The sequence below is a fragment of the Salvelinus fontinalis genome, chromosome 18 (assembly GCF_029448725.1).
Source record: "Salvelinus fontinalis isolate EN_2023a chromosome 18, ASM2944872v1, whole genome shotgun sequence".
In the NCBI taxonomy this organism is placed as follows: domain Eukaryota; kingdom Metazoa; phylum Chordata; class Actinopteri; order Salmoniformes; family Salmonidae; genus Salvelinus; species Salvelinus fontinalis.
In genome coordinates this window covers 48,507,651-48,534,638 of record NC_074682.1, presented here as the reverse complement: position 1 = coordinate 48,534,638, position 26,988 = coordinate 48,507,651, and the positions used below count along the sequence as shown (strand labels likewise).

Below are 26,988 nucleotides of genomic sequence, written 5' to 3'. Positions count from 1 at the left end.
ACTAACATTGAGAGAATCTTTTTTTATTTGTAAAGTTCTTATTTTGTTTTTTTTTGAGTATTCAAGGATTCCAAGCTTTTCACACTTCTCTTATCTTTTCTAGCTCCCTTTCCTGTTCTTTCCTAGCAAATGTTCCTCCTTTCCTCATATCCTTTGTGTGCTTCCTTTCCTTTCCTAATTCCCTAGTTTCCTTTTCTTCTTCGATAGCATATTTCCTTATTTCACTTCTTAGAGCCTTTTCATCATGGACTGGTCAAATCCAATAGAGGGCGCATTTGAGCTGAATAATATTATGAACGGGTACATTTAAAGGGCTACACAGCTCATAATTAAACTGCTTTGAGAAACGTTATTAAACTGTCGATTCTAGGCTTCTTAATTTTTTGTGTGTAAAATATTGTGCCCATTCTGAGAAGTATTTTATTATTCCAACAACCTTCCTTTTCCCCCCAGCTTTTTTTAAAGTCATGAGATGTGTGACCGACACAGTTCAGTGGTCAGGCTAGCCGTCAACTGGATGACGTCGGTGCAAATGTAGCTATGCTTGTCACTGGATGTTGATTTACTTCAAATATGGTTCTGCTATATCCTCGTTTGTACTGTAAAGTTTGCTGAGAATACGGACGGTTGATATGACAGTCTTTCCCTCTGAAACAGGTAAATAGCAACACATAGCCAGCTGTCTTGGTCTTGTTTTCATTAACTAGCTTAGCCAACTATCTAGCTAATGCGGCCTACAATAACAGTGAGACAAGGGAATCGAGTTCACACCGCTTCACACGTTAGCTTAGCTAGTTGGTTCATACTTGCTTACTAGCCAGCGGGTTGTGACAGCGTACTAAGTTGCCTATACTAGCCAAGTTAGCCATGCATTCTGTGCAGTTTCGACAATGCTAGCTACATGCCATAAGTAATGCTTATTTTGTAAACCAACTAACGTTAATGTTCCATTACATGGAGACCTAGGTAACTCCCGCCTGTTGAAAACGTTTGTTTCACTTTCCAGCTAGCTAACTGGACTTTCCTGCCTGAACCAGAGCTAGTTTGACCTGACCATTTCTGTGCGTTGATGTGTGTGCTAGCCAGCGTCCAACGTTCGGGCTAACCAGAACGTTTCAAGTAGTAACGTTAGCTAGCTATCGTTAGTAGTTGAACACAACAGCCAGTGGGTGGCTCGTTCAATCTGGGACTGATTTCTCGAAGTTTATCATGTAGTTGTCAGGCTTTAAATTTATTTTTATTTTTTTACATAGGCAAAATCGGCAAAATCGAATTAACTAGTTAGCCAACAACCTTGAGTCATAACACATTCTGTTGGCTAGTTAATGTTTTACTTACAACTAGTTCGTTTTTAGGCTGACCTAGCTAATAGCAAGCTATCTCTAGATGTAAATGTGCACTAAGTTATTGCTGTGCATGTCTTCTATGCTTTTCAATAATACTTTTTACTGCGTGATGACCTTTTACGGCTGTGCACCTGAACAGTGCGTGTCTCCAGTCCATTCCTTGGCGCTTGCAAAGTTGTATTCGTAGGCAGGGCAAACCCGTTTTAGTGATTTCTGATATATCATCAAAATAAATCCATCGCAGGACGTTTGTTGACTGATTCAGCAGTTTTTACCTAATTTAGTACAATACCGTTGGAAACTAGATGGTAACTTTACAAGTAAAGTTGCGGGGCTTGTATTTAGCTCTTTACAATTGTTTTGGTGGTCATGAAAGACGTTTATTTAAAGCAAAGCAGTTACATATAGTCAGCGTTAAATTTAGTAAAATAATTGGTCCCATTACTTTAATAGACTACTATATCAACCTTATTACTTTGGATTGTGTGGCAGTTAGATCACAAAAATGTCTAAGCTATGGTTATTGCGTGTGAACTGAAAGAAGGAAGGCATAGGACAAAGCCATGTGTCACAAAATTGGAATAAAAAGTAGGATTATGTGGACAACACTTCATTCTGTGGGTTTCAGATAAATAAATGCACGATTTACTTTTGTAAAACGTTCAGGGTAAATTACGTTTGATTTTAGTTGAACAATTATGTAGTGATAAGAATGTTTTAGGTTATCTGTGGAGATGCAAATGATGGTGCATCTAGTGATGCCAGCTCTTTAAATGTATTTTTGTGTTAGGTGAAAAACTATGGAGGATAGCTATCAGTAGGTCTATCTAATAAATAGACTGTTTAGGCTAACAGGGATCGCTAAAAAGTAAATTTTCTGAAGAAAATGTGGTGTACTTGTGAGCTTGTTTTAAAGGTTGTATGGTTTTTAAATAACTTATAGTAGTGGTAGTGTCCGTAGTGGTGGTGACTCGATGTAGTTGAAGAAGTAGGTAGATGAAAATGTTGGTTGATAGGATAGGATAGCCTGTGAAAGTTGGTTTGGTGTTTCTTGCATGAAAGGTTCAAGAGTTACCCTCCAACAATAATTGTATTATATACAAATGTAGGCATATTTAAGTTGTTGTAATGTATAGTGCAGACCAGAGCTAGATCAGAGCTGGTATGAACCAGAGCTAGCTAGCTACAACCAGGACCAGAGCTAGTGCAGAGCAGTGGTTGTGGTCAGTAGTTGTGTTGCTGGTTCTTTGGGCCCTACAGTTTGGACATGGTCAATGGTTGTGGTCATTTGTTTCGTGGGTCAGTCGTTTTGGTAAGATGTTTCATTAGTTGTGGTAGTGGCCAGTCGTTGTGGTTAGTAGTTTTGATAAGTAGGTGTTGTGGTCAGTAGTTGTGGTCAATAGTTGTGATTGTGGTCATTAGTTGTGTGGTCAGTAGGTTTGATAAGTAGCGGTGCGGTTCATTAATTGTGATAAGTGGTTGTGGCCAGTAGTGGTAGGTTGTGTTTTGGTAAGTAGTTGTGGTCAGTGTCTAAACTACAGTTGTTGCTATGAAGAAGTTGTCTTCCTCGGAGTCACTTGTTACTAGGCAACCACCCTGCAGTTGCATTGGCAAGCATGCTCCCTCATGACAAAAGCCAGTGTGAGAAACATGCTAATAAACATTTGTGCTATAAATAAGTACTGTATTCTGACCCACAAAACCTATTTTCTAGATTCATCATAGTGTTAGACAAAGCAAGGAAAGTGAACTTCAAAATGTGGTGTAGATTTATTGTAATTTGTGGTTGTTGTTGGTCGGTAATGAATCTGCTAGCTTCTGACACTGCATCTAATGAAAGCAGTTGATGGGCTACTAAAACGGCTCCAACTCTTGATTGGTTGAAGCTATTCATGTCTGGCTTTCTGATTTGGAAGGCATAGAAGTAGAGGAAGCTTCCATACACTAAGTTAGTCTCTGACCTTTTGGGGTAGTGGTCAAAATGGCAGTTTGTGGGGGGGTAGTGTTGATGAATCGTTACTGGAGAAATGAGACCAAGTTGAGACGCTAGACAGGGTGGACTTTAGATATAGTAAAGGCAGTTTATTCAAAGGTAAAGATATCTGGCATAGCGTGCTGCACGGACTCGTTCGTCAGGCTCGTAAGGAACCATCGGAAGAAGCCCCGAAACATGGTGTGCAGATCATTTATATAATAAAATGACGTAGGTATATTCTGGGAGTCTGTTCGTCGGATTGGTCGATCTGGGTCGTGAGTAGTCCTGTTCGGGCCTGGTGTCGACGTTCCATTGGCTCTTAACATCGTTCTTTGTCTTCGAGTCCCAACCTTGAAAAGAATGAGTGTGCGTGTTGTGGTTGCAGGGGCCTGTTCTAGGTGTGTGTGTCTGGGGTTGTTATCTGATGAGAGCAGAATGTGTCTGAGAGAAAAGGGGGTGGGGGGGTTGGTGCATGTTGTGCAAAGTATAGCCTTTGTTGAGAAGTTATAACAAATTTTCAGTATCTATTACAATTTCTTACAGTAGTAATGCAGTTAATAAAACAGCTGTATCGTTAGATCCGTAGCAGACGTTCCGATGACAGATTTGAATAGCTTAGAAGTAGACGGGGATGTCATACTGTCTACCTTGTTGGGAAAGTGGTCAAAATGTCAGTTGTTTGTGAAAATGTAGTTGATGTGGTTACTAAAACAGCTGTAACGTTTTATCGGTACCAGATAATAGGTTGTTAACAATAAAACATCACAATAGCGTTCGATTTGGCTGCTGGGTGGCAAGGAGACCCCCAGCTCTGCTAAAACCATTGACAACTACACTACATGGCCAAAATGTGGACACCTGTTCGTCGAACATCTCATTCCAAAATCATGGGCATTATCATGGAGTTGACCCCCCCCCCCCCCCCCCCCCCCTTTGCTAGATGTTGGAACATTGCTGCGGGGACTTCTTTCCGTTCAGCCACAAGAGCGAGGTCGAGCACTGATGTTGAGCGATTAGGCCTGGCTCCCAGTCGGCATCCCAAAAGTATTCGATGGAGTTGAGGTCAGGACTCTGTGCAGGCCAGTCAAGTTCTTCCACACCAATCTCGACAAACCATTTCCGTATGGACCTCGCTTTGTGCACTGGGGCATTGTCATGCTGAATAGGAAAGGGCCTTCCCCAAACTGTTGCCACAAAGTTGGAAGCACAGAATTGTCTAGAATGTAATTGAATGCTGTAGAATTAAGAGTTCCCTTCACTAGAACTAAGGGGCCTAGCGCAATCTATGAAAAACAGCCCCAGACCATTATTCTTCCTCCGCCAAACTTTACAGTTGGCACTATGCATTCAGGCAGGTAGTGTTCTCCTCGCACCCGCCAAACCTGATTCGTCCGTCTGACTGCCAGATGGTGAAGCGTGATTCATCACCCCAGAAAACGCGTTTTGACCGCTCCAGAGTCTAATGGTGGCGAGCTTTACACCACACCAGCCGAAGCTTGACATTGCACATTGTGATCTTAGGCTTGTGTGTGTGTGTGTGGCTGCTTGGCCATGTAAACCCATTTCATGAAGCTCCAGACAAACATTTATTGTGCTGACATCAATTGATCATGTATTTCCAGGTACGTGAGGGCAGCCAGATCCATTTTGGCTTGCTTCATCAGAGGTTAGGCTTTTTGGAAAGAGCTAGACATTTTGTTTATTTTATTTCACCTTTATTTAACCAGGTAGGCTAGTTGAGAACAAGTTCTCATTTGCAACTGCGACCTGGCCAAGATGAAGCAAAGCAGTTCGACACATACAACAACAGAGTTACACATGGAATAAACAAACATACAATCAATAATACAGTAGAAAAATATACAGCATGTGCAAATGAGGTAGGATAAGAGAGGGTAAGGCAATAGGCCAGGGTGGCAAAATAATTGCAATATAGCAATTAAACACTGGAATGGTAGGATGTGCAGAAGATGCATGTGCAAGACATCATCCTGATAAAGTTGTCTGGGACTACTGTCATCACCACTATGGATGGCAAGCAAATCAAACTAGTTTTGGATATAGCCATCTAATTTCTCCCCTGAACGTTAGCTTGTTATCTAGCAATATTGATGTGATCAAATATTAGCTTGCTAGCTAGCCAATTTGACAGGCTACATTGATTGATGGAGCACATGTCTATTAGCAGCAATTGTGATTAAACTATTAAAAATAATGTTGAAAAGGGGATAATGTTAGTAACTTCGCTAGTTAGGCCTATGTTGGTTGGAGAAAATGGTACATTAGGTCTACTTACCACTATGTAAACATTTTCAGCTAACAGTAATGTTACTTCGGTAAATGCTCCCCTCTACTGCTTGACAGGCAGACCTAGCAAAGGATGGGAAATGTATCTAAACCAGTCATACTTGTTAGGTATAGGTCACTTTTACGTTATATCACTCAAATATCCAATTAATGGGGACTGATATTGTGAGGCTACCCTCACATATTTGAAGTGACATGCTCAATATATGTTTCCTGATCAAGAAAGGGATGCAGAGTTCTGACTATGCTCTTCAATAGGTGATGATATTACAACCAAATAGTTAACATTTATTTAATAACCCCTTGAAAATGGCACGCAGTTGTCAATGGTTTTAGCGGAGCTGCGGGTCTCCTTGCCCCCCAGTAGGAAAATAGAATGCTCTGTACCTTATTGTGACATTTTATTGGTAACCACCTATTTCGTTACGATTTCAGATTTGTATAAAAAGTTACAGAAAATGTTGATGCGGTTACTAAAGCAACTAACGTTTTGTTGGTACCAGATAATTCTGTTCCAATTTCAGATTTGAATAGAAGGGAAGTAGACCAAGATGTCATACCCTCTAACTTTTTGTCTAAGTTGTTGACAAAGTGGTCAAAGTTTCTGACTTGTGTGAAAAATTGCATTTACAGTGAATAGAATGTTGGAAGTGATGTCACAATAGGGAGATTTAGAATGTTGAAAAAGTCCTATGAACGTGGATGAAGATGGACAACGTTTAATAGTTTAAAAAGTATATTTAAAATAATATACGTAATCAACTCAATCCAGACCAGTCTACATGTTTAAATGACATTTCTAGCTTAAATGGTGTAAGAGGAGTCGTGTTCCTAATAATAAAAATAATGCATTTGTCAAAGATTTAAAGTGGGGACTCTGCTTCACAAGGCCCATTAAATAATGTGGAAAATTCAATTTATATTCTTAAAACTTAAGTTGAAAATTATGCTGTCGCTGCTTCCTGTTGACAAGGCATTTTGAGTCAAGTGGTTTGCCAACATGGTAAGTGTAATGCAACAATTTTTTTGTTAATAATTTCCTTCAATATTACACTGAAATCAATAGAACAGGGGGCAGACGTTTGGGGTGTAGCGCTGTTTAACACTTTTCAAAGGCCACACGGAAACTTAGAATAACCTGTACATGGTTGGTTAGATGAGAACTTGTAGAAGGCTTATATTATCACGACTCATGATATGCAGACACAGGAGGCGGATAGTACAGTTCTCAGATATTTATTGTAAACACGGGTCAGGCAAAGGGCAGGTTGAGGACAGGCAGGGGTTCGTGATCAGGTCAGTCAGGCAGGTACAGGACAGCAGGTAGGCTCGGGGTATAAATACACAGGGGATATTGGGAAGATGGTCGACACCTGGAGGGGGGCGAGACAAGCACAAAGACAGGTGAAACAGATCAGGGTGACATACATCTGTATTTTGGAATGTTGATTTCAAGAGGCTGCCATCACGGAAAAGAGAACAGACTACTTTTTCTGTTAACTTAAAATAATCACGACGCGGCACAGGATCTCAACAGTGACAACAGTTGACTGCTGTTTAAGTTTGACCGTCAAATCCATGTATTGGTGTGTGGCCAGCAACTTTTTATAGAGCGACCGCCACGAATTGTCCATGCCATTTCATTAACTCTGCATTCTAAGTCCTGAGCATCGCAGAGTGTGTGACTAAATCAATGGTACAAAACCAAGGATATTTATCTATTTTAAGCAATCAATCTTACATGCTGACCAGACCTGACCCGTTGCGTGCGTTGCAAAATAAATGAACACATACATGTTGTTCAATCATTGCAACAACATTGTTCACGAGCGTCTGCGTAGCCAGGCGCTGTTATAGAACTTGGTTCTATTTGTGACACTCGATGCGCAGCAAGTCATGCTTCTCCTCATTGTTTTTTAGGAGCGTATACCCACATGGGTGATTGAAAGAAACTGAGGTCTACACTACAGGCCAGTCGGTTGTGGTAATGCGCCTTAAAGTTGGTTGCCAACCGCCATATAAATCCCAAAGATGAATAAGAAGAAGCCTGAAGGAGGAGAGATTACTAGAAACAAACTCACTTGACCGTTTTATCTGTTGATTAATTGTTGGAGTAGAGGACTTTGTGCATGTCAGGTAAAATAACAACCCAATGTTTATATCCCAGGACAAATTAGCTAGCAACAGCAAGCTAAGTAGCTAAATTGCCATAAATGTTTAATGCTTTTTGACCTGTCCCCAAATGAATATAGTTGGTTCAGAGTTTGTTTTGATATTTCAACCTGCGTGTCCTGATCGTGTCTGGTGTGGGGGCAACAAAATCAATGCACGTGTGCGGTCTGGTCAGCATGTTATGTCATGATGTCTATAAACTTTTATACAAACATCAGCAATCTGAGGTAAAAAGCATGTGTAATTCCACTCAATTTTTAAGGGGTGGAAAATGCAAGCTTGTGCAAGGTAGTAACACAAACTGTCCACATTTAAGGAAATTAGCACAATATACAATAACTGAATATGGCAAAATAATTTGACATGTCAATTTAAGATGATAGTGTATTGCAACAAAAATATTTTTCTCTCTCGTTTTAACCATTTAGAGAGTTTAAAAATGCTCTCAAACACAGTTTACCCAAGTGCTCTAGACTAGAGCATATTGGCTGCACAGCCTGATTGTTTGATGTCCCTTGTATTAGTGGTCTGTACAGGATACACATGGTACTGTCCAATAAAATGCTCACTCGCAGGTTCCTTCTCAACAATGCCATAATAATAGATAAAAATACAAACATAAAGTAAATGGCATAGTAGAATATAATAAACATTTTCTCATAAGCTTTTAACTAAATTTATAGTCACACTTGTATGTGTTTTGGGGATTGGAGGTCAAGTGTTTTATTATTATTGCTAAGTAATTCATAATGTAAGAGTCTGGTAGCAGCAGTTGTGGTGTATGTGGATGAGTGTACTGTATATCTGCGTCAGTCCATGTGTGCTAAGGTGTGGAGAGTCACTGCAGGTGGTCAGTCCAGTTCAAGTGTGATTTTGGCACTCAGTGAAGCCCTTTCTGTCAACATTCCATTCAGATCATTCTGGAAATAACAGGCCAAGGCTCTCTTCAGTTCAATGTTAACTTGTTATATATCTAGAGCCTATGCACAGCATTAGTCTACTTCAAATGTGCCTTATCACACATAGTTCGCCTTTGACATATGTTGACTTTTCAAGCTACATGAAAAGGTCATTTGGAAAGTATTCAGACCCCTTGACTTTTTCTACATTTTGTTGTAGCCTTATTCTAAAATGGATTAGATCGTTCGTTCGTCCGCCCCCCCCCCTCAATCTACACACAATACCCCATAATGATAAAGTGAAAACAGGTTTTTATAATTTTTGGGAAACTTATGTACATTTTGTATAAGTATTCAGACCCTTTACTCAGTACTTTGTTGAAGCACCCTTGGCAGAGACTCTAGCCTAAAGTCTTCTTGGGTATGATGCTACAAGCTTGGCACACCAGTATTTGGGGAGTTTCTCACATTCTTCTCTGCAGATCCTCTCAAGCTCTGTCAGGTTGGACGGGGAGCGTCACTGCACAGCTATTTTCAGGTCTCTCCAGAGATATTCGATTGGGTTCACGTCCGGGCTCTGGCTGGGCCACTCAAGGACATTCAGAGACTTCTCCTGAAGCCACTCCTGTGTTGTCTTGGCTGTGTGCTTAGGTTTGTTGTCCTGTTGGAGGGTGAACCTTGGCCCCAGTCTGAGGTCCTGAGCACTCTGGAGCAGGTTTTCATCAAGGATCTTTCTGTACTTTGCTTTGTTCCTCTTTCCCTCGATCCTGACTAGTCTCCCAGTCCCTGCCGCTGAAAACCATCCACACAGCATGATGATGCTGCCGCCACCACCATGCTTCACCGTAGGGATGGTGCCAGGTTTCCTCTAGACGTGACGCTTGGCATTCAGGCCAAAGAGTTCAATCCTGGTTTCATCAGACCAGAGAATCTTGTTTCTCATGGTCTGACAGTCTTAAGGTGCCTTTTGGCAAACTTCAAGTGGGCTGTCATGTGCCTTTTACTTTCTGAATGCACTGTATGCCCACCCATGGCTGCGCCCTTGCCCAATCATGTCAAATCCATAGATTAGGGCTTAATGAATCTATTTCAATTGACTTATTACCTTATGAACTGTAACTCAGTAAAATCTTTGGAATAGTTGCATGTTGCGTTTAATATTTAGTTCAGTATATGTAATGGTTATGATGTTTTATTCAAGTTACAACCACCTACATCGAAGTCTGATTCAGGGTCCACTTTATATGTTATGGGTGTTTTTTCAAGTTACAAACTGCTACAACCAAGTCTGCTTCAGGCTGGAGCCATCAGTCCACTCTGTAGTTATTCTGACTCAACCCCTCTCTGTATACACAGGTAGTAATCGGACCCAGTAGAAGCGAACGCCACCACCATGTACTCGGAGTGGAGGTCTCTGCACCTGGTGGTGCAGAGCGACCAGGGCCACCTGAGTGTCCTTCACTCGTACCCTCCTGCAGTTGGGCGCGATGTGGCCAATGCAGTGGTTAAACCCCTGGGGGTGACCCTGGGCACTCCGTCTACTGACAGCCTGCTCAAGACCGACAAAGAGGTAGGCAACCTGTGCTGAAAACAACACAGGTGTTTTGGCAGAGCTGAATCGGATAGGTGTAACTAAGCCATAAGGGTGAAGACTTAGTTTCAAGTTTTAATGTCTTATGCGTGCACAAGTACAGTGAAATGCCTTTGTTGCAAACTCAAAACCCAGCAATGCAATAATCAATAACAATGTGTTACTAGAAAAAAACACGAGAAATGAGAAGAGGTATGATGGACACAATAAGTAACTAAGCATACTATATACAGGGACAGTTCCAATACTATATTTACAATGTGCAGGGATACTGGAGTGATGGAGGTAGATATGTATAGGGGTAAGGTAACAGGGATACTGGAGTGATGGAGGTAGATATGTATAGGGGTAAGGTAACAGGGATACTGGAGTGATGGAGGTAGATATGTATAGGGGTAAGGTAACAGGGATACTGGAGTGATGGAGGTAGATATGTATAGGGGTAAGGTAACAGGGATACTGGAGTGATGGAGGTAGATATGTATAGGGGTAAGGTAACAGGGATACTGGAGTGATGGAGGTAGATATGTATAGGGGTAAGGGGACTAGGCATCAGGATATAAGATAAACAGAGAAGCAGCAGCTTGTATGTGAGTGGGTGGGTGTGTGTAGGGTCAGTATAAATGTACGTGCATGTTGTGTGAGTGAGCAAATCAGGGACCTGTGAGTGTGCGTAGATACAAAAATAAAAAGGTCAATGAGGATACAAAATTGATTCAGAATAGTCTGTGTAGCTATTTTGTTAGCTATTTATCAGTCTTATTGCTTGGAGATAGAAGCTGTTCAAGAGCCTGTTGGTGCCAGACTTGAAGCACTGGTACCGCTTGCCGTGCGGAAGCAGAGGGAATAGTCTGACTTGAGTGGTTGAGTCGAATGATTTTCCAGGCCTTCCTACCACACCACCTGATATAGATGTCCTGGATGGCAGGGAGCTCGGCCCCAGTAATGTACTGGGCTGTCCCCACCACACTCTCTAGCACCATGCGATCAAAGACTGTGCTATCGCCGTACCAGGCAGTGATGCAGCCAGTTAATATTCTCTCAATGGTGCAGCTGTAGAACCTTTTAAAGATTTGAGGGCCCATGCCAAACTTTTTCAACCTCCTGAGGGGGGGAAGAGGCACTGTCATGCCTTCGTCACTACTGTGCGCGTGTTTGGACCATTTTAATTACTTCAGTGATTTGGACACCGAGGAATGTGGATGGGGGAGCGTGCTTGCCCCTGTGTTTCCTGTAGTCCATGATCAGCTCCTTGGTCTTACTGACATTGAGAGAGAGATTGTTGTTCTGGAACCACACTGCCAGGTCATTGACCTCCTCCCTGTAGGCTGAGATTTGACTTGACTTGGCCCAAGTGTTGCGGTGTTTACATTCAAGGGGAATAGAAAGTCAAGTTAGAATACCAACGACTTTCTAAGGTAGTATGTTTTTTTGCTCTAAGTATGGGGAGGGTATTGTCAAGGTCCACTTCATTCATTAGTCTATTGAAAAGTAAAAGTTTCTTCCCTCTTTAGCTCCAAGTTCCTCTGACATTGTTTTTGAGGAAATAGGCAGAACATAAGCTACATGACCCTGACACGTCCTTGATGGGCCAGGCTTTTTCAGTCCCTTATTTTTACAAAACCAAGGAGGCTGAACGGTCACCTGCACATTAGGACTCAACTACCTCCTGGCGTATGGAAACTTAAAAAATATTTATTTATAACTGCACGCTTGATTGAAACACACCTCCCCCTCTACATTCCATTGTGTTTTCACATCTATTCTCTCTCTGATTTGTTGCTGGGTGAAAACTAGTCTTTGGCTTTGTCCCCATTTTTGTCTGTGCTGCTCACTTCCTCCTCATGTTAGCCTTGTAGCTCGGACAGCCCCAGGTCCCTGTGCTCGACTGATAACATTGAGAGGATTTCCTGTGTGTCCCCCTGGGCTATTCAACCTCTGCAACTTTATTGACTGTTTCTTCACCCCAGTGGACTACGGCTCCTTGAGCCAGTCCCTGTCCCAGCAGCCATTTTTAGATAAGGCTTGATTGTAATAGGGCCAGGCGAAGGAAAAATGTAAGCCGTCTGCCAAAGAATGTACGCATGCCCTTACTAAGTGCCTCCTTGTCATTCCTCCTTGTTTTAGTTTGCCTGGTAATTCTCTTAACATAGCACTGGGCTCTGTGAGTGCAACTCACACAGTAATGGCTTATAGGGCTTGTGTTTTCTACAACTATCCCATTTTTGAGATGGTAGTATTTTAGGATAAAACTGTATTTGGTAAATAAATTGATAGTTCACAGCGCGGTCTAACCAGCCAAATAGCTGGGTTCACCTTCCTGTTTTGACATGTTAAGTGATATAGAATGGTGAACACAACAAGGCTGGTTCCACCAGGCTCTAGTTCACCTACCTTTCAAAGTTAGATGACCCATCCCTTTACCCCTGTGTTTTAAATGAGTCAATTTCACGACAATCATCATAATTAGGCCTAAACACTTTTCTTTTTAACTCCATGCACAAATAGGCCATCTTATTTTGATTCACTTTCAAGTGTTAAAACATTCATCCACCTTGTCCCCGTGTATTCAGTGATCACTGACATCTGACTGTCCAGCTTGTCCCCGTGTATTCAGCAATCACTGACATCTGACTGTCCAGCTTGTCTCTGTGTATTCAGCAGTCACTGACATCTGACTGTCCAGCTTGTCCCCGTGTATCCACCTCTTTCTAACAACATAGTTCTCTGTGTGATGTGATTGACAGGTGAAGTGGACGATGGAGGTGCTGTGCTACGGCCTGACTCTGCCTCTGGACGGGGACACGGTCAAGCTGTGCGTGGACGTCTACACGGACTGGATCATGGCGCTGATCACTCCTCGCGACTCCATCCCCCAGCCCATCGTCAAGGAGCCCAACCTCTACGTGCAGACCATCCTCAAACATCTCTACAACCTCTTCATGCCCAGGTACAAGTTGTGTGTCTACACTTTCTGGCTAACTGTTGTCTACGTTCTATTTAGCCGCTAACTGTGTGTCTCCGCTCTAGCAAGCCGCTAACTGTGTGTCTCCGCTCTAGCAAGCCGCTAACTGTGCGTCTCCGCTCTAGCAAGCCGCTAACTGTGCGTCTCCGCTCTAGCAAGCCGCTAACTGTGCGTCTCCGCTCTAGCAAGCCGCTAACTGTGCGTCTCCGCTCTAGCAAGCCGCTAACTGTGCGTCTCCGCTCTAGCAAGCCGCTAACTGTGCGTCTCCGCTCTAGCAAGCCGCTAACTGTGCGTCTCCGCTCTAGCAAGCCGCTAACTGTGCGTCTCCGCTCTAGCAAGCCGCTAACTGTGCGTCTCCGCTCTAGCAAGCCGCTAACTGTGCGTCTCCGCTCTAGCAAGCCACTAACTGTGCGTCTCCGCTCTAGCAAGCCGCTAACTGTGCGTCTCCGCTCTAGCAAGCCGCTAACTGTGTGTCTCCGCTCTAGCAAGCCGCTAACTGTGTGTCTCCGCTCTAGCAAGCCGCTAACTGTGTGTCTCCGCTCTAGCTAGCCGCTAACTGTGTGTCTCCGCTCTAGCAAGCCACTAACTATGGGGTATCTTATGTAATGTTCTACATTACAACTTCTTGACCTTAAGGCTCCAACCTCTAAAAGTTGCAGTGCATTGCTTATGCAACATGGTAATTCTAAATAGGGACAGATACCCTCCATTAGTTGATCAAACCAAACTGCAAGGCTTAGAGGGAGCGGGAGTATGGAAATGGGGTGTTTATTACAGACTTCTCTTTCTAAAAGTGGTCTTTAACTCACTCTATTCCCTCCTCTCTCAGGCCGGAGCACTACAGCCCCATGCACTTCCGCTTGTGCCAACAGGTGCTGACGGCAGTGTTGAAGCTGGCCAGGGAGTCGGGCAGCGGCATGGCCCGGGAGACCTGGGAGGTGTTGCTGCTCTTCCTGCTGCGCATCAATGACACTCTGCTATCCCCGCCCACCGTCGGAGGTCAGTCCATCAGAACAGATGCAATTAGGCTGCCTTTACACAGGCAGCCCAATTCTGATCTTTTGCCCAATTATCGTCAACATCTGATCTGATTGGTCAGAAGACCAATTAGTGGATAAATATCAGAATTGGGCTGCCTTTGTGGAAGCAGCCGTTGATACTTTTCGTAGTGTCGTGGGGAACTTCTCACGTCCACTAAGTCAAATTTCTACTTGGTCTCCCATTGATATCAATGCATAACTAATCAAATCAAATGTATTTATATAGTCCTTCTTACATCAGCTGAAATCTCAAAGTGCTGTACAGAAACCCTAAAACCCCAAACAGCAAGCAATGCAGGTGTAGAAGCACGGTGGCTAGGAAAAACTCCCTAGAAAGGCCAAAACCTAGGAAGAAGCCTAGAGAGGATGTTAGGATTTGATTTACTAATAGGTAGATGTTAGGATTTGTCCCATAATGATTTTGGCTTTGACTAAGTTAATTGACTTTGTTGCTAACATGACTATTTAGTTCCAAAAGAAGATACGTTGTTGTTTCTCATATGCTATTTCATGCACCCAGAACACCTAGACATTTTGGATGATGAGCATTCACCCATTCTTCCTATATAAAGTTACTCACCCCTGGCCCCAATCCCCCATCTCTCTCAGGTGGGATTGCGGAGAAGCTGGCTGAGAAGCTGATCAGCGTTCTGTTTGAGGTGTGGTTTATGGCCTGCACACGCTGCTTCCCCACGCCTCCCTACTGGAAGACGGCCAGGGAGATGCTGGCCAACTGGAGGCACCACCCGCCCGTGGTGGAGCAGTGGAGCAAGGTCATCGCTGCTCTCACTTCCAGGTAGCCACACCACAACAAGATCAGTGGTTGCCAACCCTGTGTTTACAGGCTGTTGTTTAAGCGCAGCGCTCAAACATATGGGTCCCGTTCAGTAGGGCATAACGTTTTGAAACAAATGTGAGTGCTCAAGTTCAGGTAGGATAAACTAGTTGGATTACAGACAGGAGTCATTTTCTCTCAGCAGTCAATTCTAGATATTAAATGTTTGTTAATGTTCAGATAAGAAATGGAAGGTGTAAATGTGTAATGTAAATGTTCTGTTTTGGCACAGACTGTTACGGTTCACCTACGGTCCGGCCTTCCCTCCGTTCAAAGTCCTAGAGGAGGACGCCAACCTCATCCCTACTGAGATGGACAACGACTGTGTGGCTCAGACCTGGTTCCGCTTTCTGCACATGCTGAGGTGAGTTCCACACAGCTAGCTCTCTGGGTCTGTATCACAGAATGGGAGTTATTACTGTTACACCTGGACTGGATTTGGTATAAATACTCCCCGATGACCTCATTTTAGTATAATAAAAGAATACTGGGATGCCTTTTGGATCATCATCCTAGACAGATCACACTGTTTGTTCTCTTTCGGTGAAGAACGTCAAACATCTCATTTTATGTCACATACGCCGAATACAACAGATGTAGACCTTACAGTGAAATGCTTACTTACAAGTCCTTAACCATCAATGCAGTTTTAAGAAGATAAAAAAAAAAAAAATGAGAATAACAAGTTAATACCTGACTGTACTGGATGGACCTCACACTTAAATTGTTTTATATTTTTTATCAAAAGGTTCCAGAAAATTATTTTAGACCGCGCCCCCAGATGATCTAAGAAAGTGATCTGGGAAAATATTGTAGTGAATAATCTATTTGGCTACATCAATTTAACTGGTACTCTCTTGTGGCTGGGTTGTGGAGAGAAATAACATGCTCAGGACCCATTTTTGCACCCCAAAGTTAAAAGTCCCGCCTCCTGCTCCTTCTCTTGTAGTAACCCGGTGGACCTCAGCAGCCCTTTGACGGTCAGCTCCACGCCAAAGTTCCAGGAGCAGCTGCTGGGGGTGACCGGCGTGCCCCAGGAGGTGATCCAGCATCACCCCTGCCTCAAGCAGCTGCCCCAGATCTTCTTCAGGGCCATGCGGGGGGTCAGTTGCCTGGTGGACGCCTTCCTGGGTAAGACTACCTCATCTCACCTTAGCGTTGCTTTTTCTCTATACTGTTACATTTGACTTTGGCAATTAGTGTACTGTAGATCTGGGCCCATATTCACAAAGCGTCTCAGAGTAGGAGTGCTGATCAGGATCATGTTTTCCCTTATATATCATAATAAGATGACATCGACGGGGGGAACCTGTTTCCAGATCAGCATTCCTTACTCCGAGACGATTTCTGAATATGGGTCCTTAAAAATTGTATAGGTATGATAGTAGTTCCGTCTTGTTCGCTGACAGGCTAGCTGGAGATTTTGCTATATTTCTTACACCGATCCAATCCCTTCAGATCTACACAAGTTGTTGTGTTATTGCTGGAGCCCTTTTGACCAAGAGATCATGTACATATTTCCTCCCCTCTAGGTGTCGGGGTCGCAAAGAGAGAGATTCGAGAGAAACTGCCCTCTTATGGTACTGCGTCTTTGTCACTCAAATGAAGGGTGGAAGGGCTCTGATCTTGTTGACGTTGATCATGGAAAGATGTCATTTGACTTAGTAACACCTTAATTTTATGACCAGCAACGACTAAAGGCTTTTGTAAATGGGTTGACCCACCACCATGTCCTATCTTGTTTATTGGCTTTTAAACAAGAACCAGCCATTTTCAATTGAAAATAGCTTTTATTGTAATTTTCTCCATTCATTTCTCTACTGCCTTGTGCCCATTGTGCTACACCATGGCTCTCCAACCCTGTTCCTAGGTTTTCACTCCAACCCTAATCAGGAGGGTATCTCTCCAGGAACATGGTTGGAGTGCCCTGGTCTACACCTCCCAACAGTCTTAGACTTCAACCATGTTTGTACTTCTGAAATCAAGCAGATAATAGTAGTAGACGCTCATTTTGAAAATCACAGACCATTTATTAACTATGTGGACAATTATGTGTTACAGTACACAAACACAGAATGTCTTTAATAAATACCTAATATAATTTGTTGAGCGATAATTTGGCCCAACAACTAAACCTCCATTTTGTGTTTCAGCTTTTTTGTCATTTTTCTGTTCTTTAAAAAAATATATTGTTCTAGTTTCTTCTTCTTCCCCAGAAACAGCACTAGTGTCTCTCTCTCCCTCAGGAGTGACAGTTTCTCCTAGGAGCAATATACGTGACAGACTTCCCGTTCTAGGTACACTACTAAACCGGACCTAACCCAATCAAATCCAATCATTAACATTGCACAGGGGTCTATGTACATAACAAACAGGATTTCCTATAACGGTGTTTGGGCATAAGACGAAAAGGTGCCACACTTCCAGTCATGAAAAACAACATACTCCTAGACATCTATGAAGGAAAAAAAACGTTCACTGTGTCAGAATGAGAAACTGCCAAAGCTGTTTTTGATTCTTCATTTCGATCAATGGCTGTGTCCACTTGCCAAAAAGGACGGGTGAATGTTGTCATGGTTGGTTTGTCGGCGTTCTGATATTCCAGGCTGTACTTTGACCACTTTCTTTCCCTCAGGTGCCGCCGTGTCTAGGAACAATTTCCGAGAAAGGCTTCACTCCATTCCCTCCTATGGTACTCTGTAGTTGTCTGCTCCCAAACAATCATAAAGGGAGCTGAATATGTTTTGATGGATTTGCTGGGGTTGGCAAAAAGCTGATTTGTGTGGTGAAAGTAGCTGGTGCATGCACTTAAAGGGCAACGCCACCACTTTTAATCCTCCATTTTCATTATCTCCAGCACAATACCAGTGTCAACATATGTGAAAATTGCGCTTCTGTAGAAACTAATATAAAGTCAAGAAAAGTTCTAACCGAGGACATCATAAAAAGTTTAAACATTTTAAACTGTGATTTTCCAAAAACGATGAGATTTGTGGTGATGTGGAGAGCAAGAAAACACCCTCCCTAAAAACTTGTTGCCGGTTTTGAAAATCACAATTCTTTTACATCACACTGTGATGTCACAGAGAACCTTGTTTTTTTTTTTAGGACCTTATCTTTTTAATCACTTAAACGTGCTGTTATCACATGTGAACACTGGTTTGGTGCTGGAGATGATGAATAAGAGGTTGAAAAGTGTGGAAAGGCCCTTTAAAGCTGCTGTGTCAAACAATTGAATCCATAATCACTTTCAGGACAGAAGCGACAAACTGTTTCAATCCTGAAAACCTCACTTCCCTACCCCTGTATTTTGGGCCTTTCTATATAGGCTAGTAGTAGAAAAGCTTACACATTTTACAGCGTAGGCCTATTAGTAATAACCCTCGCTTTGACTATTATTGTAGTCTTTTAGTAACATTTGAATTGAAGCACCTTTCATGATTCTGTCAATAGAATTGCATAATGGATGATATAGCAAGGTAGGACTGTTTATAACAATCAAACCTGCTCGTATCGTTCCTTATCAACCACAACATAGATTTGATCAACTTTGCAACTTTTATAATGGAGATAATTGTTTGGGAAAAGGGTTGTCCTCTTCCATGGCCTGTTTGGAGAGACATTGTGTAGTGTGTGTGGCAGCATCACCATGGCAATGTATGTCAAGTTGCTTCATGACTTGTTTTAAAAAAACATATCCTTGTTAGCTTAGCTATCAAACCTACTAAACGGACCATACAGTCGCATTGGCATCTGCAGCAGTTTAGTGCACCACGTTGCATCATCAACACTGAATTCTGTGAAAGATGCCAATCAATCAAATGTATTTATAAAGCCTTTTTTACATCAGCAGATGTCACAAAGTGCTATACAGAAACCCAGTTTACCCATAAATTGTTTTGGGCTTGACTGAAAATTGCAGTAATAGGTTTAGAGGGTCTGATCCATGTGGTAATGTGAAGCACTCACCCAATCAATCAATGCCTGAGTTTACTGTGTCAGTGTGGACAGTAAGTATATGCATGTGTGTATCTGTTTTGATAGACTGAGCCAAGCATCTGAATAAGTAGCGTTTTCAATCAAAATTGGCCGACTAGCCGCCCCAAGGCTATGAAGCGAAAATGTGACTTTGGGAAACTTGCTCGATCTATTGTGGTGTGGATTTTTCTCTTTTAAAATATGTGTATACTTATTTCTGTATTTGTTACATTGTTCCTTATCTGTGGTGAGTATCCCCCAATAAAGAAGACATATCCACATCACATGGCTTGTGCATTTTTATCTGGTATCTTTCTCTCTTGTGGAGGAAGGGTGAAACTCAAAGATGATGAGCTGCCAATGTTGATGTTACTAACATCCTCCCTGATCCGAGTGGCGCTTGTAACCAAAATATTGGTGGAGGGGAAATGGGACTCCATTGGTCCTCGCTGTTTTCACCTGAAACACCAGAATGTCCTCTAATGCGTCTGCTCTCTCTTTCTCCCTCAGGTATCTCCCGCCCCCGGTCGGACAGTGCCCCACCCACCCCTGTCAACAGACTGAGTGTACCGCCGCCTCCCACCACCACCAACACCACGCCACCTCACAGCCGCCGCAACAAACCCACAGGGGTCATCAAGACGGCCAGTAAAACCTCCACAGTAAGTTCCTACACCAGAGTTTTTTCCTCAGATGGCCCATTTGTATCAGAGTAAAATTGGAGAAATACAGCATCCCTTTGCCAAATAAGCCTCAGACGATCATAGGAATAAATATTAATGTCCCCGTATATTCATATTCTTACTATGCCCATTTGACAGTTAATTCATTACTGGTTATCCCCCACCCTCCTACCCATCCAGGCGAGCATGACGCACCAACCCAAAGTGTCCTACCAGCCGTCCTCCAGCTCTCCCTTGTCCAGCCCCAACCTGACCAGCTCTGAGCCCCGGCCTCTGCCCGCCCCCACCAGGCCCAAGGTCAACAGTGTCCTCAATCTGTTTGGTCAGTGGCTGTTTGATGCTGCGCTGGTGCACTGCAAGCTCCACACGGGCCTGAGCCGAGACAACAGCTTGACAGGTAAGGTCAGGGTCGGAGGTTAAGGGTAAAAAACTGGTTTGACTTGTATTGTTTGCGTCTCAATAGTTTAAAGTTGCTTCCTCTCCTTTATCGTCTCCTCTTATTTAGCTGTGAAAAAGCAGGCCAGGGATGTTGAGAAACATTATCATAGAAATATAATACGTTAAACAATTCCTACTACACTGGCTCTGATGCTCGTCGAATGTGGCAGGGATGGCAAACTATTACGGACTACAAAGGGAAACCCTGCCGCGAGCTGCCCAGTGACGCGAGCCTACCAGACGAGGTAAATGCCTTTTATGCTCGCTTCGAGGCAAGCAACACTGGAGCATGCATGAGAGCACCAGCTGTTACAGAGGACTGTGATCACGCTCTCCGTAGCCGATGTGAGCAAGAACTTTTAAACAGGTCAATATTCACAAAGCTGCGGGGCCAGACGGGTTACCAGGACGTGTACAACTGGCAAGTGTCTTCACTGACATTTTCAACATCTCCCTGACCGAATCTGTAATACCCACGTTTCAAGCAGACCACCATAGTCCATCTGACCAAGAATACGAAAGTAACCTGCCTAAATGACTACCGCCCCGTAGCACTCACGTCGGTAGCCATGAAGTGCTTTGAAAGGCTGGTCATGCCTCACATCAACATCATCATCCCAGAAATCCTAGACCCACTTCAATTTGCATACCGCCCCAACAGATCCACAGATGACGCAATCTCAATCGCACTCCACACTGCCATTTCCCACCTGGCCATAAGGAACACCTATGTGAGAATGCTGGTCATTGACTACAGCTCTGCGTTCAACACCATAGTGCCCTCAAAGCTCATCACTAGCTAAGGACCCTGGGACTAAACACTTCCCTTTGCAACTGGATCCTGGACTTCCTGACTGGCCGCCCCCAGGTGGTGAGGGTAGGTAGCAACACATCTGCCTCGCTGATCCTCAACACTGGGTTCCCTCGGGTGCATGCTTAGTTCCCTTCTGTACTCCCTGTTCACCCATGACTGCGTGGCCAAACACGACTCCAACACCAAGTTTGCTGACGACACAACGGTGGTAGGCCTGATCACGGACAATGATGAGACAGCCTATATGGTGTCAGGACCACAACCTCTCCCTCAATGTGCTCAAGACAAAGGAGATGATTGTGGACTACAGGAAAAAGTAGGCCAAACAGGCCCCCATTACCATAGACGGGGCTGTAGTGGAGCGTGTCGAGAGTTTCAAGTTCTTTGATGTTCACATCACCAACAAACTATCATGGTCCAAACACACCAAGACAATCGTGAAGAGGGCACGACAACACCTTTTCCCCCTCAGGAGACTGAAAAGATTTGGCTTGGGTTCTCAGATCATCAAAAAGTACAGCTGCACCATCGAGAGCATCTTGACCGGTTGCATCACCGCCTGGTATGGCAACTGCTCGGCATCCGCCCATAAGGCGCTACAGAGGGTAGTGCGTACGGCCCAGTACATCACTGGGACCAAGCTTCCTGTCATCCAGGACTTATATAGTAGGCGTGTCAGAGGAAGGCCCAAAAAATTGTCAGACTCCAGCCACTTTTGTTATAGACTGTTCTCTCTGCTACCGCACGGCAAGCGGTACCGGAGCGCCAGTCTAGGTCCAAGAGGCTCCTTAACAGCTTCTACCCCGACGCTATAAGACTCCTGAACAATTCATCAAATGGCCACCCGATCTGTCAAGGCAAGTGGTGATTACTTTAAATGTTTAATACTTGTTTTGCTTACTTCATGATTCCATATGTGTTATTTCATGGTTTTGATGTCTTCACTATTATTCTACAATGTAAAAATAACAAAAAACCCTTGAATGAGGAGTGTCCAAACTTTTGACTGGTACATACCTACCTACCTACATACTTGTATCAGCTCTTTGTAGGCTGCTACACTGACCTTACAAAAATACTTTGTCTTTTACACATCTCTTTTTAGCTTAAAGCTACTTCACATAATGGAACTTCATGTGACACAAATCAAGTGTTGTCAGCAGAGCAAAATGGCAAGACTAAAGCGTTGTAAAGGTTCCCTTTCACAACGTATGTGTTGCATCCGAAATGGCACCCGATATACAGTTGAAGTTGGAAGTTACACCTGAGCCAAATACATTTAAACTCAGTTTTTCACAATTCCTGACATTTAATCCTAGTAAAAATTCCCTGTCTTAGGTCAGTTAGGATCACCACTTTATTTATAGAATGTGACATGTCAGAATAATAGTAGAGAATGATTTATTTCAGCACATTCCCAGTGGGTCAGAAGTTTACATACACAATTAGTATTTGGTAGCGTTGCCTTTAAATAGCTTAACTTGTTTTGAGTAGTCTTCCAAAAAGCTTCCCACAATAAGTTGGGTGAATTTTGGCCCATTCCTCCTGACAGAGCTGGTGTAACTGAGTCAGGTTTGTAGGCCTCCTTGCTCGCACACGCTTTTTCATTTCTGGCCATACATTTTCTATAGGATTGAGGTCAGGGCTTTGTGATGGCCACTCCAATACCTTGACTTTCTTGTCCTTAGGCCATTTTGCCACATCTTTGGAAGTATGCTTGTGGTCATTGTTCATTTGGAAGACCAATTTGCGACCAAGCCTCAACTTCCTGACTGATATCTTGAGATGTTGCTTCAATATACCTGCCTCATGATGCCATCTATTTTGTGAAGTGCACCAGTCCCTCCTGCAGCATAGCACCCCCACAACATGATGCTGCCACCCCCGTGCTTCACGGTTGTGATGTAGTTCTTTGGCTTGCAAGCCTCCCCCTTTTTCCTCCAAACATAACTATGGTCATTATGGCCAAACAGTTCTATTTTTGAATCATCAGACCAGAGGACATTTCTCCAAAAAGTAGGATCTTTGTCCCCATGTGCAGTTGCAAACCGTAGTCTGGCTTTTTTATGGCAGTTTTGGAGCAGTGGCTTCTTCCTTGCTGAGCGGTCTTTCAGGTTATGTCGATATAGGACTCGTTTTACTGTGGATATAGATACTTTTGTACCTGTTTCCTCCAGCATCTTCACAAGGTCCTTTGCTGTTGTTCTGGGATTGATTTGCTCTTTTTGCACCAAAGTATGTTCATCTCTAGGAGACAGAATGCATCTCCATCCTAAGCAGTATGACGGCAGCGTGGTCCCATGGTGTTTGTACTTGCATACTATTGTTTGTACAGATGAACGTTGTACCTCCAGGCGTTTGGAAATTGCTCCCAAGGATGAACCAGACTTGTGGGGGGCTACAATTTTTTTTCTGTGGTCTTGGCTCATTTCTTTTGATTTTCCCATGATGTCAAGCAAAGAGGCACAGAGTTTGAAGGTAGGCCTTGAAATACATCCACAGGTACACCTACAATTGACTCGAATTATGTCAATTAGCCTATCAGAAGCTTCTAAACCCATGACATAATTTTCTGGAATTTTCCAAGCTGTTTAAAGGCACAGTCAACTTAATGTATGTAAACTTCTGACCCACTGGAATTGTGATACAGTGAATTATAAGTGACATAATCTGTCTGTAAACAATTGTTGGATAAATTACTTGTGTCATGCACAAAGTAGATGTCCTAACCGACTTGCCAAAACTAGTTTGTTAACAAGATATTTTGTGGAGTGGTTGAAAAACGAGTTTTAATGACTCCAACCTAAGTGTATGTAAACTTCCAACTGTAGTGCACTACTTTTGATCAGGGCCCATAGCACTTTTTATAGGGTGTAGAGCTTTCAGTTTAAAGGCAGTCAGGTTAAAGTAAATAAACTTGATAGTAAATATCCTCTGTTGTACCGTTCCATTAGCACAACGTTTGAAAACATTTCTCAGCTCATCGAGATCTTAGAGGCATCTTTCAGGGCTTTTCTCAGCTCACTGATGTCTTTGATCTTTCAGGGCTTTTCTGGATCAAAAAGGGCCTTAGGTTGTGGGCGGGGCAATGGGCGCAGTCGGGCCGTCGGCGCAGCTGCATTTTAGAGGCTTTTGTCGTTTTTAAGTTTACACTGAAATTTTCCATCCCGAAAATGTATTTCTAGATGTTTTTTATTTTTTTTAATTTTTTTACACAATTTGGACTGATGCGTACTGTAAAATTGCTTTGGCGGCCTGCCCAAGGTTTTCAATGGCAGAAAAATATCTGTCTTTGGAAAATGACCCCTGTCTTTTGACGTTTATTTTCAGTTTTAAAGCAGCTACTTTTTATAACCACTTATTGTCAGTGGCTTCTGCTTTTGACCTTTGATCTAACACATCTTCTCTGTCCTCTCTCGCTCTCCTCTTTTCTAATTCCACCAAATTTCTCTATCCCTCCACTTTCTCTCACTTTTCTACCTCTATCCTTTACCATTCCCCATTATTGTGTTTCTCTCTCTCTCTCTCTACCCCCTTCCTCTCTCTCCCCTCTTCCCCCCCCATTCCCAGCCCTGGCCACTCAGGCAGGCGTGGAGCCGAGGAGGCAGGGCTCCCTGATGTCCACAGACACCATGGTGTCCAACCCCATGTTCGATGCCAACGAGTTCCCCGACAACTATGAGTCGGGCCGGGCCGAGGCCTGTGGGACCCTCTGCAGGATCTTCTGCAGCAAGAAGACCGGCGAGGAGATCCTGCCCGTTTACCTGTCCAGGTAGCCACATGTTTTACGTAGTGTTTCCCGGTCCTGGTCCTAAAAGGGTGCACATTTTACTTTCTGACCTCGCTTTAACACACATGATTAAATTCATCAAGTTAATTTGGGGCAAAAACAAGAATATGCACCACTTTGTGTTCCCAGGACCAGAGTTATGTGGCTGTTCATCATACTCTAGGTATGCCTAAAAACTCTACTTCAACCAAACCCTTCTGTCTCCACCCCCCCAGGTTCTACATGGTTCTTATCCAGGGCCTCCAGATCTCTGACTACATCTGCCGACCGGTCCTGGCCAGCATCATCCTCAACTCTTCTGCCCTCTTCTGCTCCGACCTGAAGGGCATCAACGTGGTGGTCCCCTACTTCATTTCTGCTCTGGAGAACATCCTCCCTGACCGGTGACGAATGCTACATCTATATTAAAGCTGCCGATATTACAAAAACAAACCAAGAAATGACCTCAAACAGCTAACAATGTTTTTCCCCCTTGGAAATCATTGGAAATCATTGCACGCATGATAGAACAGAAAAGTATGTATTATAAACAATTACAAATGTGCTGGGGGTGAACAGTGGCGGTGTTTCTCCAAATGCGCTTTTACAGCTGAAGCATTTTCCTCAGGAAATGTACTTTGCCTAATTAGTCTTATGATGTTTGATAGACAATTAGTCAAATGGTCTGTGTTAAGGACATCTGCAGGCATAAGGAATGCAGTGTTGACAGAAATAGGTGTGTTTCGTTCTTTGGGTGAAGTTTGTCTGTTAGTGTCACAGAAGGGAAATGCCCAGAAATTAACATTTAACAAAACTCACTGTATACGCTTGAAACAAAGTCACGTGTCAATGTAAGAAATAGTTTGAGGAGTCTTATCAGTGGACAATTGATTGTTGGTTAAATAGTGTATCTGACTGCTGTCTCCTTTTTAATGTTTATCATTTGAGTTAAGTGTAACTCCAATAACAAATATTCAAAAGGAGTTAACTAAAGTGACCAACATTGAACGGAGCCTAACTCCTTTGAATGTTTCGTTTGAATTAAAGTAACTTGTTCTTTCTCCTCTCCAGAGAGCTGTCAAAGTTTAAGACATATGTGAACCCCACAGACCTGAGGAGAGCATCCATCAACATCCTGATGTCCATGCTGCCTCTGCCACACCACTTTGGCAAGGTCAAGTCAGAGGTAAACCTGTTACACTCACTTGTCATGAAAGGAACAACAGTCTAAAACCAACGTTTGTCAGATGTTTTCAAACCTCTTCAAGATGCTCCAAGTCCCACACCATTAGTTGTGTAGAAACAGCTAATATGTCTTATTCCCTAAATTAATAGAAAAAATTAGCACCAAATAAAATGAGGACATGGTATGGATGGATCTTATAGTTTACATATAGTTACAATCGATGGATGGTGATTTGGACTTATTTAAACGTTTTGTGTTGTACTGAATTTCTATTGAACTGTCTGTTTTAGTTTTAGTGAACAGTTGCAATGCCCTGTAGTTCTTGACGGTTGTCTAAGTGCAAAGTCAACCACATGTATAATTTGTATGTTCCAGGTGCTCTTGGAGGGTAAGTTCAGCAACGACGACAACTCTCTGCACGACAAGGCTGTCTCCTTCGTCTCCCTCAAGCTGCGATTGGTCAACATCCTAATAGGAGCGCTCCAGACGGAGACGGACCCCACCAACACACAGATGATCCTGGGTTAGTTCATCTTCACTTTCTCTACCCATTTTTTTCATTTGATCTTTGGTTGTTTTACAATGAAAAGTGTGTTATAAAATTGAATGTATTATTATTTAATAATAAGGGCAGCGGTCTAAGGCACTGCATCTCAGTGCTTGAGGCGTCACTACAGCCCCTGGTTCGATTCCAGGCTGTATCACAACCGGCCACAATTGGACGACGCTGGTCCAATTGTGCACTGCCCAATGGGGCATTGGGCAGTGCACAATTGGACCAGCGTCGTCCGAGGTTTGGGTTTGGTCGGGGTAGGCCGTCATTGAAAATAGGAATTTGTTCTTAACTGACGTGTCTAGTGAAATTAAAGGTTCATTTAAAAAAATAAAGGTTGACTACTGATTTAGTCACGGTTTTAATCCTCATTAGGAAATGCGACTGAGAACCAGATTTGTGTCCTGGAGGCGTGCTTTGATATGGGTGTCTCGTGT

At 43.2% G+C, this 26,988-nt stretch overlaps 1 protein-coding gene across 10 annotated transcripts in view; it reads left to right on the top strand.

The window, feature by feature from the left end:
* Window positions 1-328: 328 nt before the first annotated feature.
* LOC129815685 (ral GTPase-activating protein subunit beta-like) overlaps window positions 329-26,988 on the top strand; it is a 53,171-nt gene continuing 26,511 nt past the window's right edge. For 3 of the 10 annotated variants that reach the window (XM_055869705.1, XM_055869704.1, XM_055869703.1), the window contains exons 1-16: window positions 329-657; window positions 10,056-10,269; window positions 13,038-13,240; window positions 14,085-14,254; window positions 14,905-15,091; window positions 15,363-15,494; window positions 16,080-16,261; window positions 16,663-16,710; window positions 17,347-17,427; window positions 17,766-17,822; window positions 19,619-19,770; window positions 19,972-20,188; window positions 24,614-24,815; window positions 25,049-25,216; window positions 25,884-25,998; window positions 26,374-26,521. In XM_055869705.1, the coding sequence (XP_055725680.1) occupies window positions 10,093-10,269; window positions 13,038-13,240; window positions 14,085-14,254; window positions 14,905-15,091; window positions 15,363-15,494; window positions 16,080-16,261; window positions 16,663-16,710; window positions 17,347-17,427; window positions 17,766-17,822; window positions 19,619-19,770; window positions 19,972-20,188; window positions 24,614-24,815; window positions 25,049-25,216; window positions 25,884-25,998; window positions 26,374-26,521 (2,239 nt within the window). In that variant the 5' untranslated portion in view covers window positions 329-657; window positions 10,056-10,092. The remainder of the gene's footprint in view (window positions 658-10,055; window positions 10,270-13,037; window positions 13,241-14,084; window positions 14,255-14,904; window positions 15,092-15,362; window positions 15,495-16,079; window positions 16,262-16,662; window positions 16,711-17,346; window positions 17,428-17,765; window positions 17,823-19,618; window positions 19,771-19,971; window positions 20,189-24,613; window positions 24,816-25,048; window positions 25,217-25,883; window positions 25,999-26,373; window positions 26,522-26,988) is intronic. The other 7 variants (XM_055869711.1, XM_055869712.1, XM_055869708.1 and 4 more) reach the window with 5 other exon arrangements.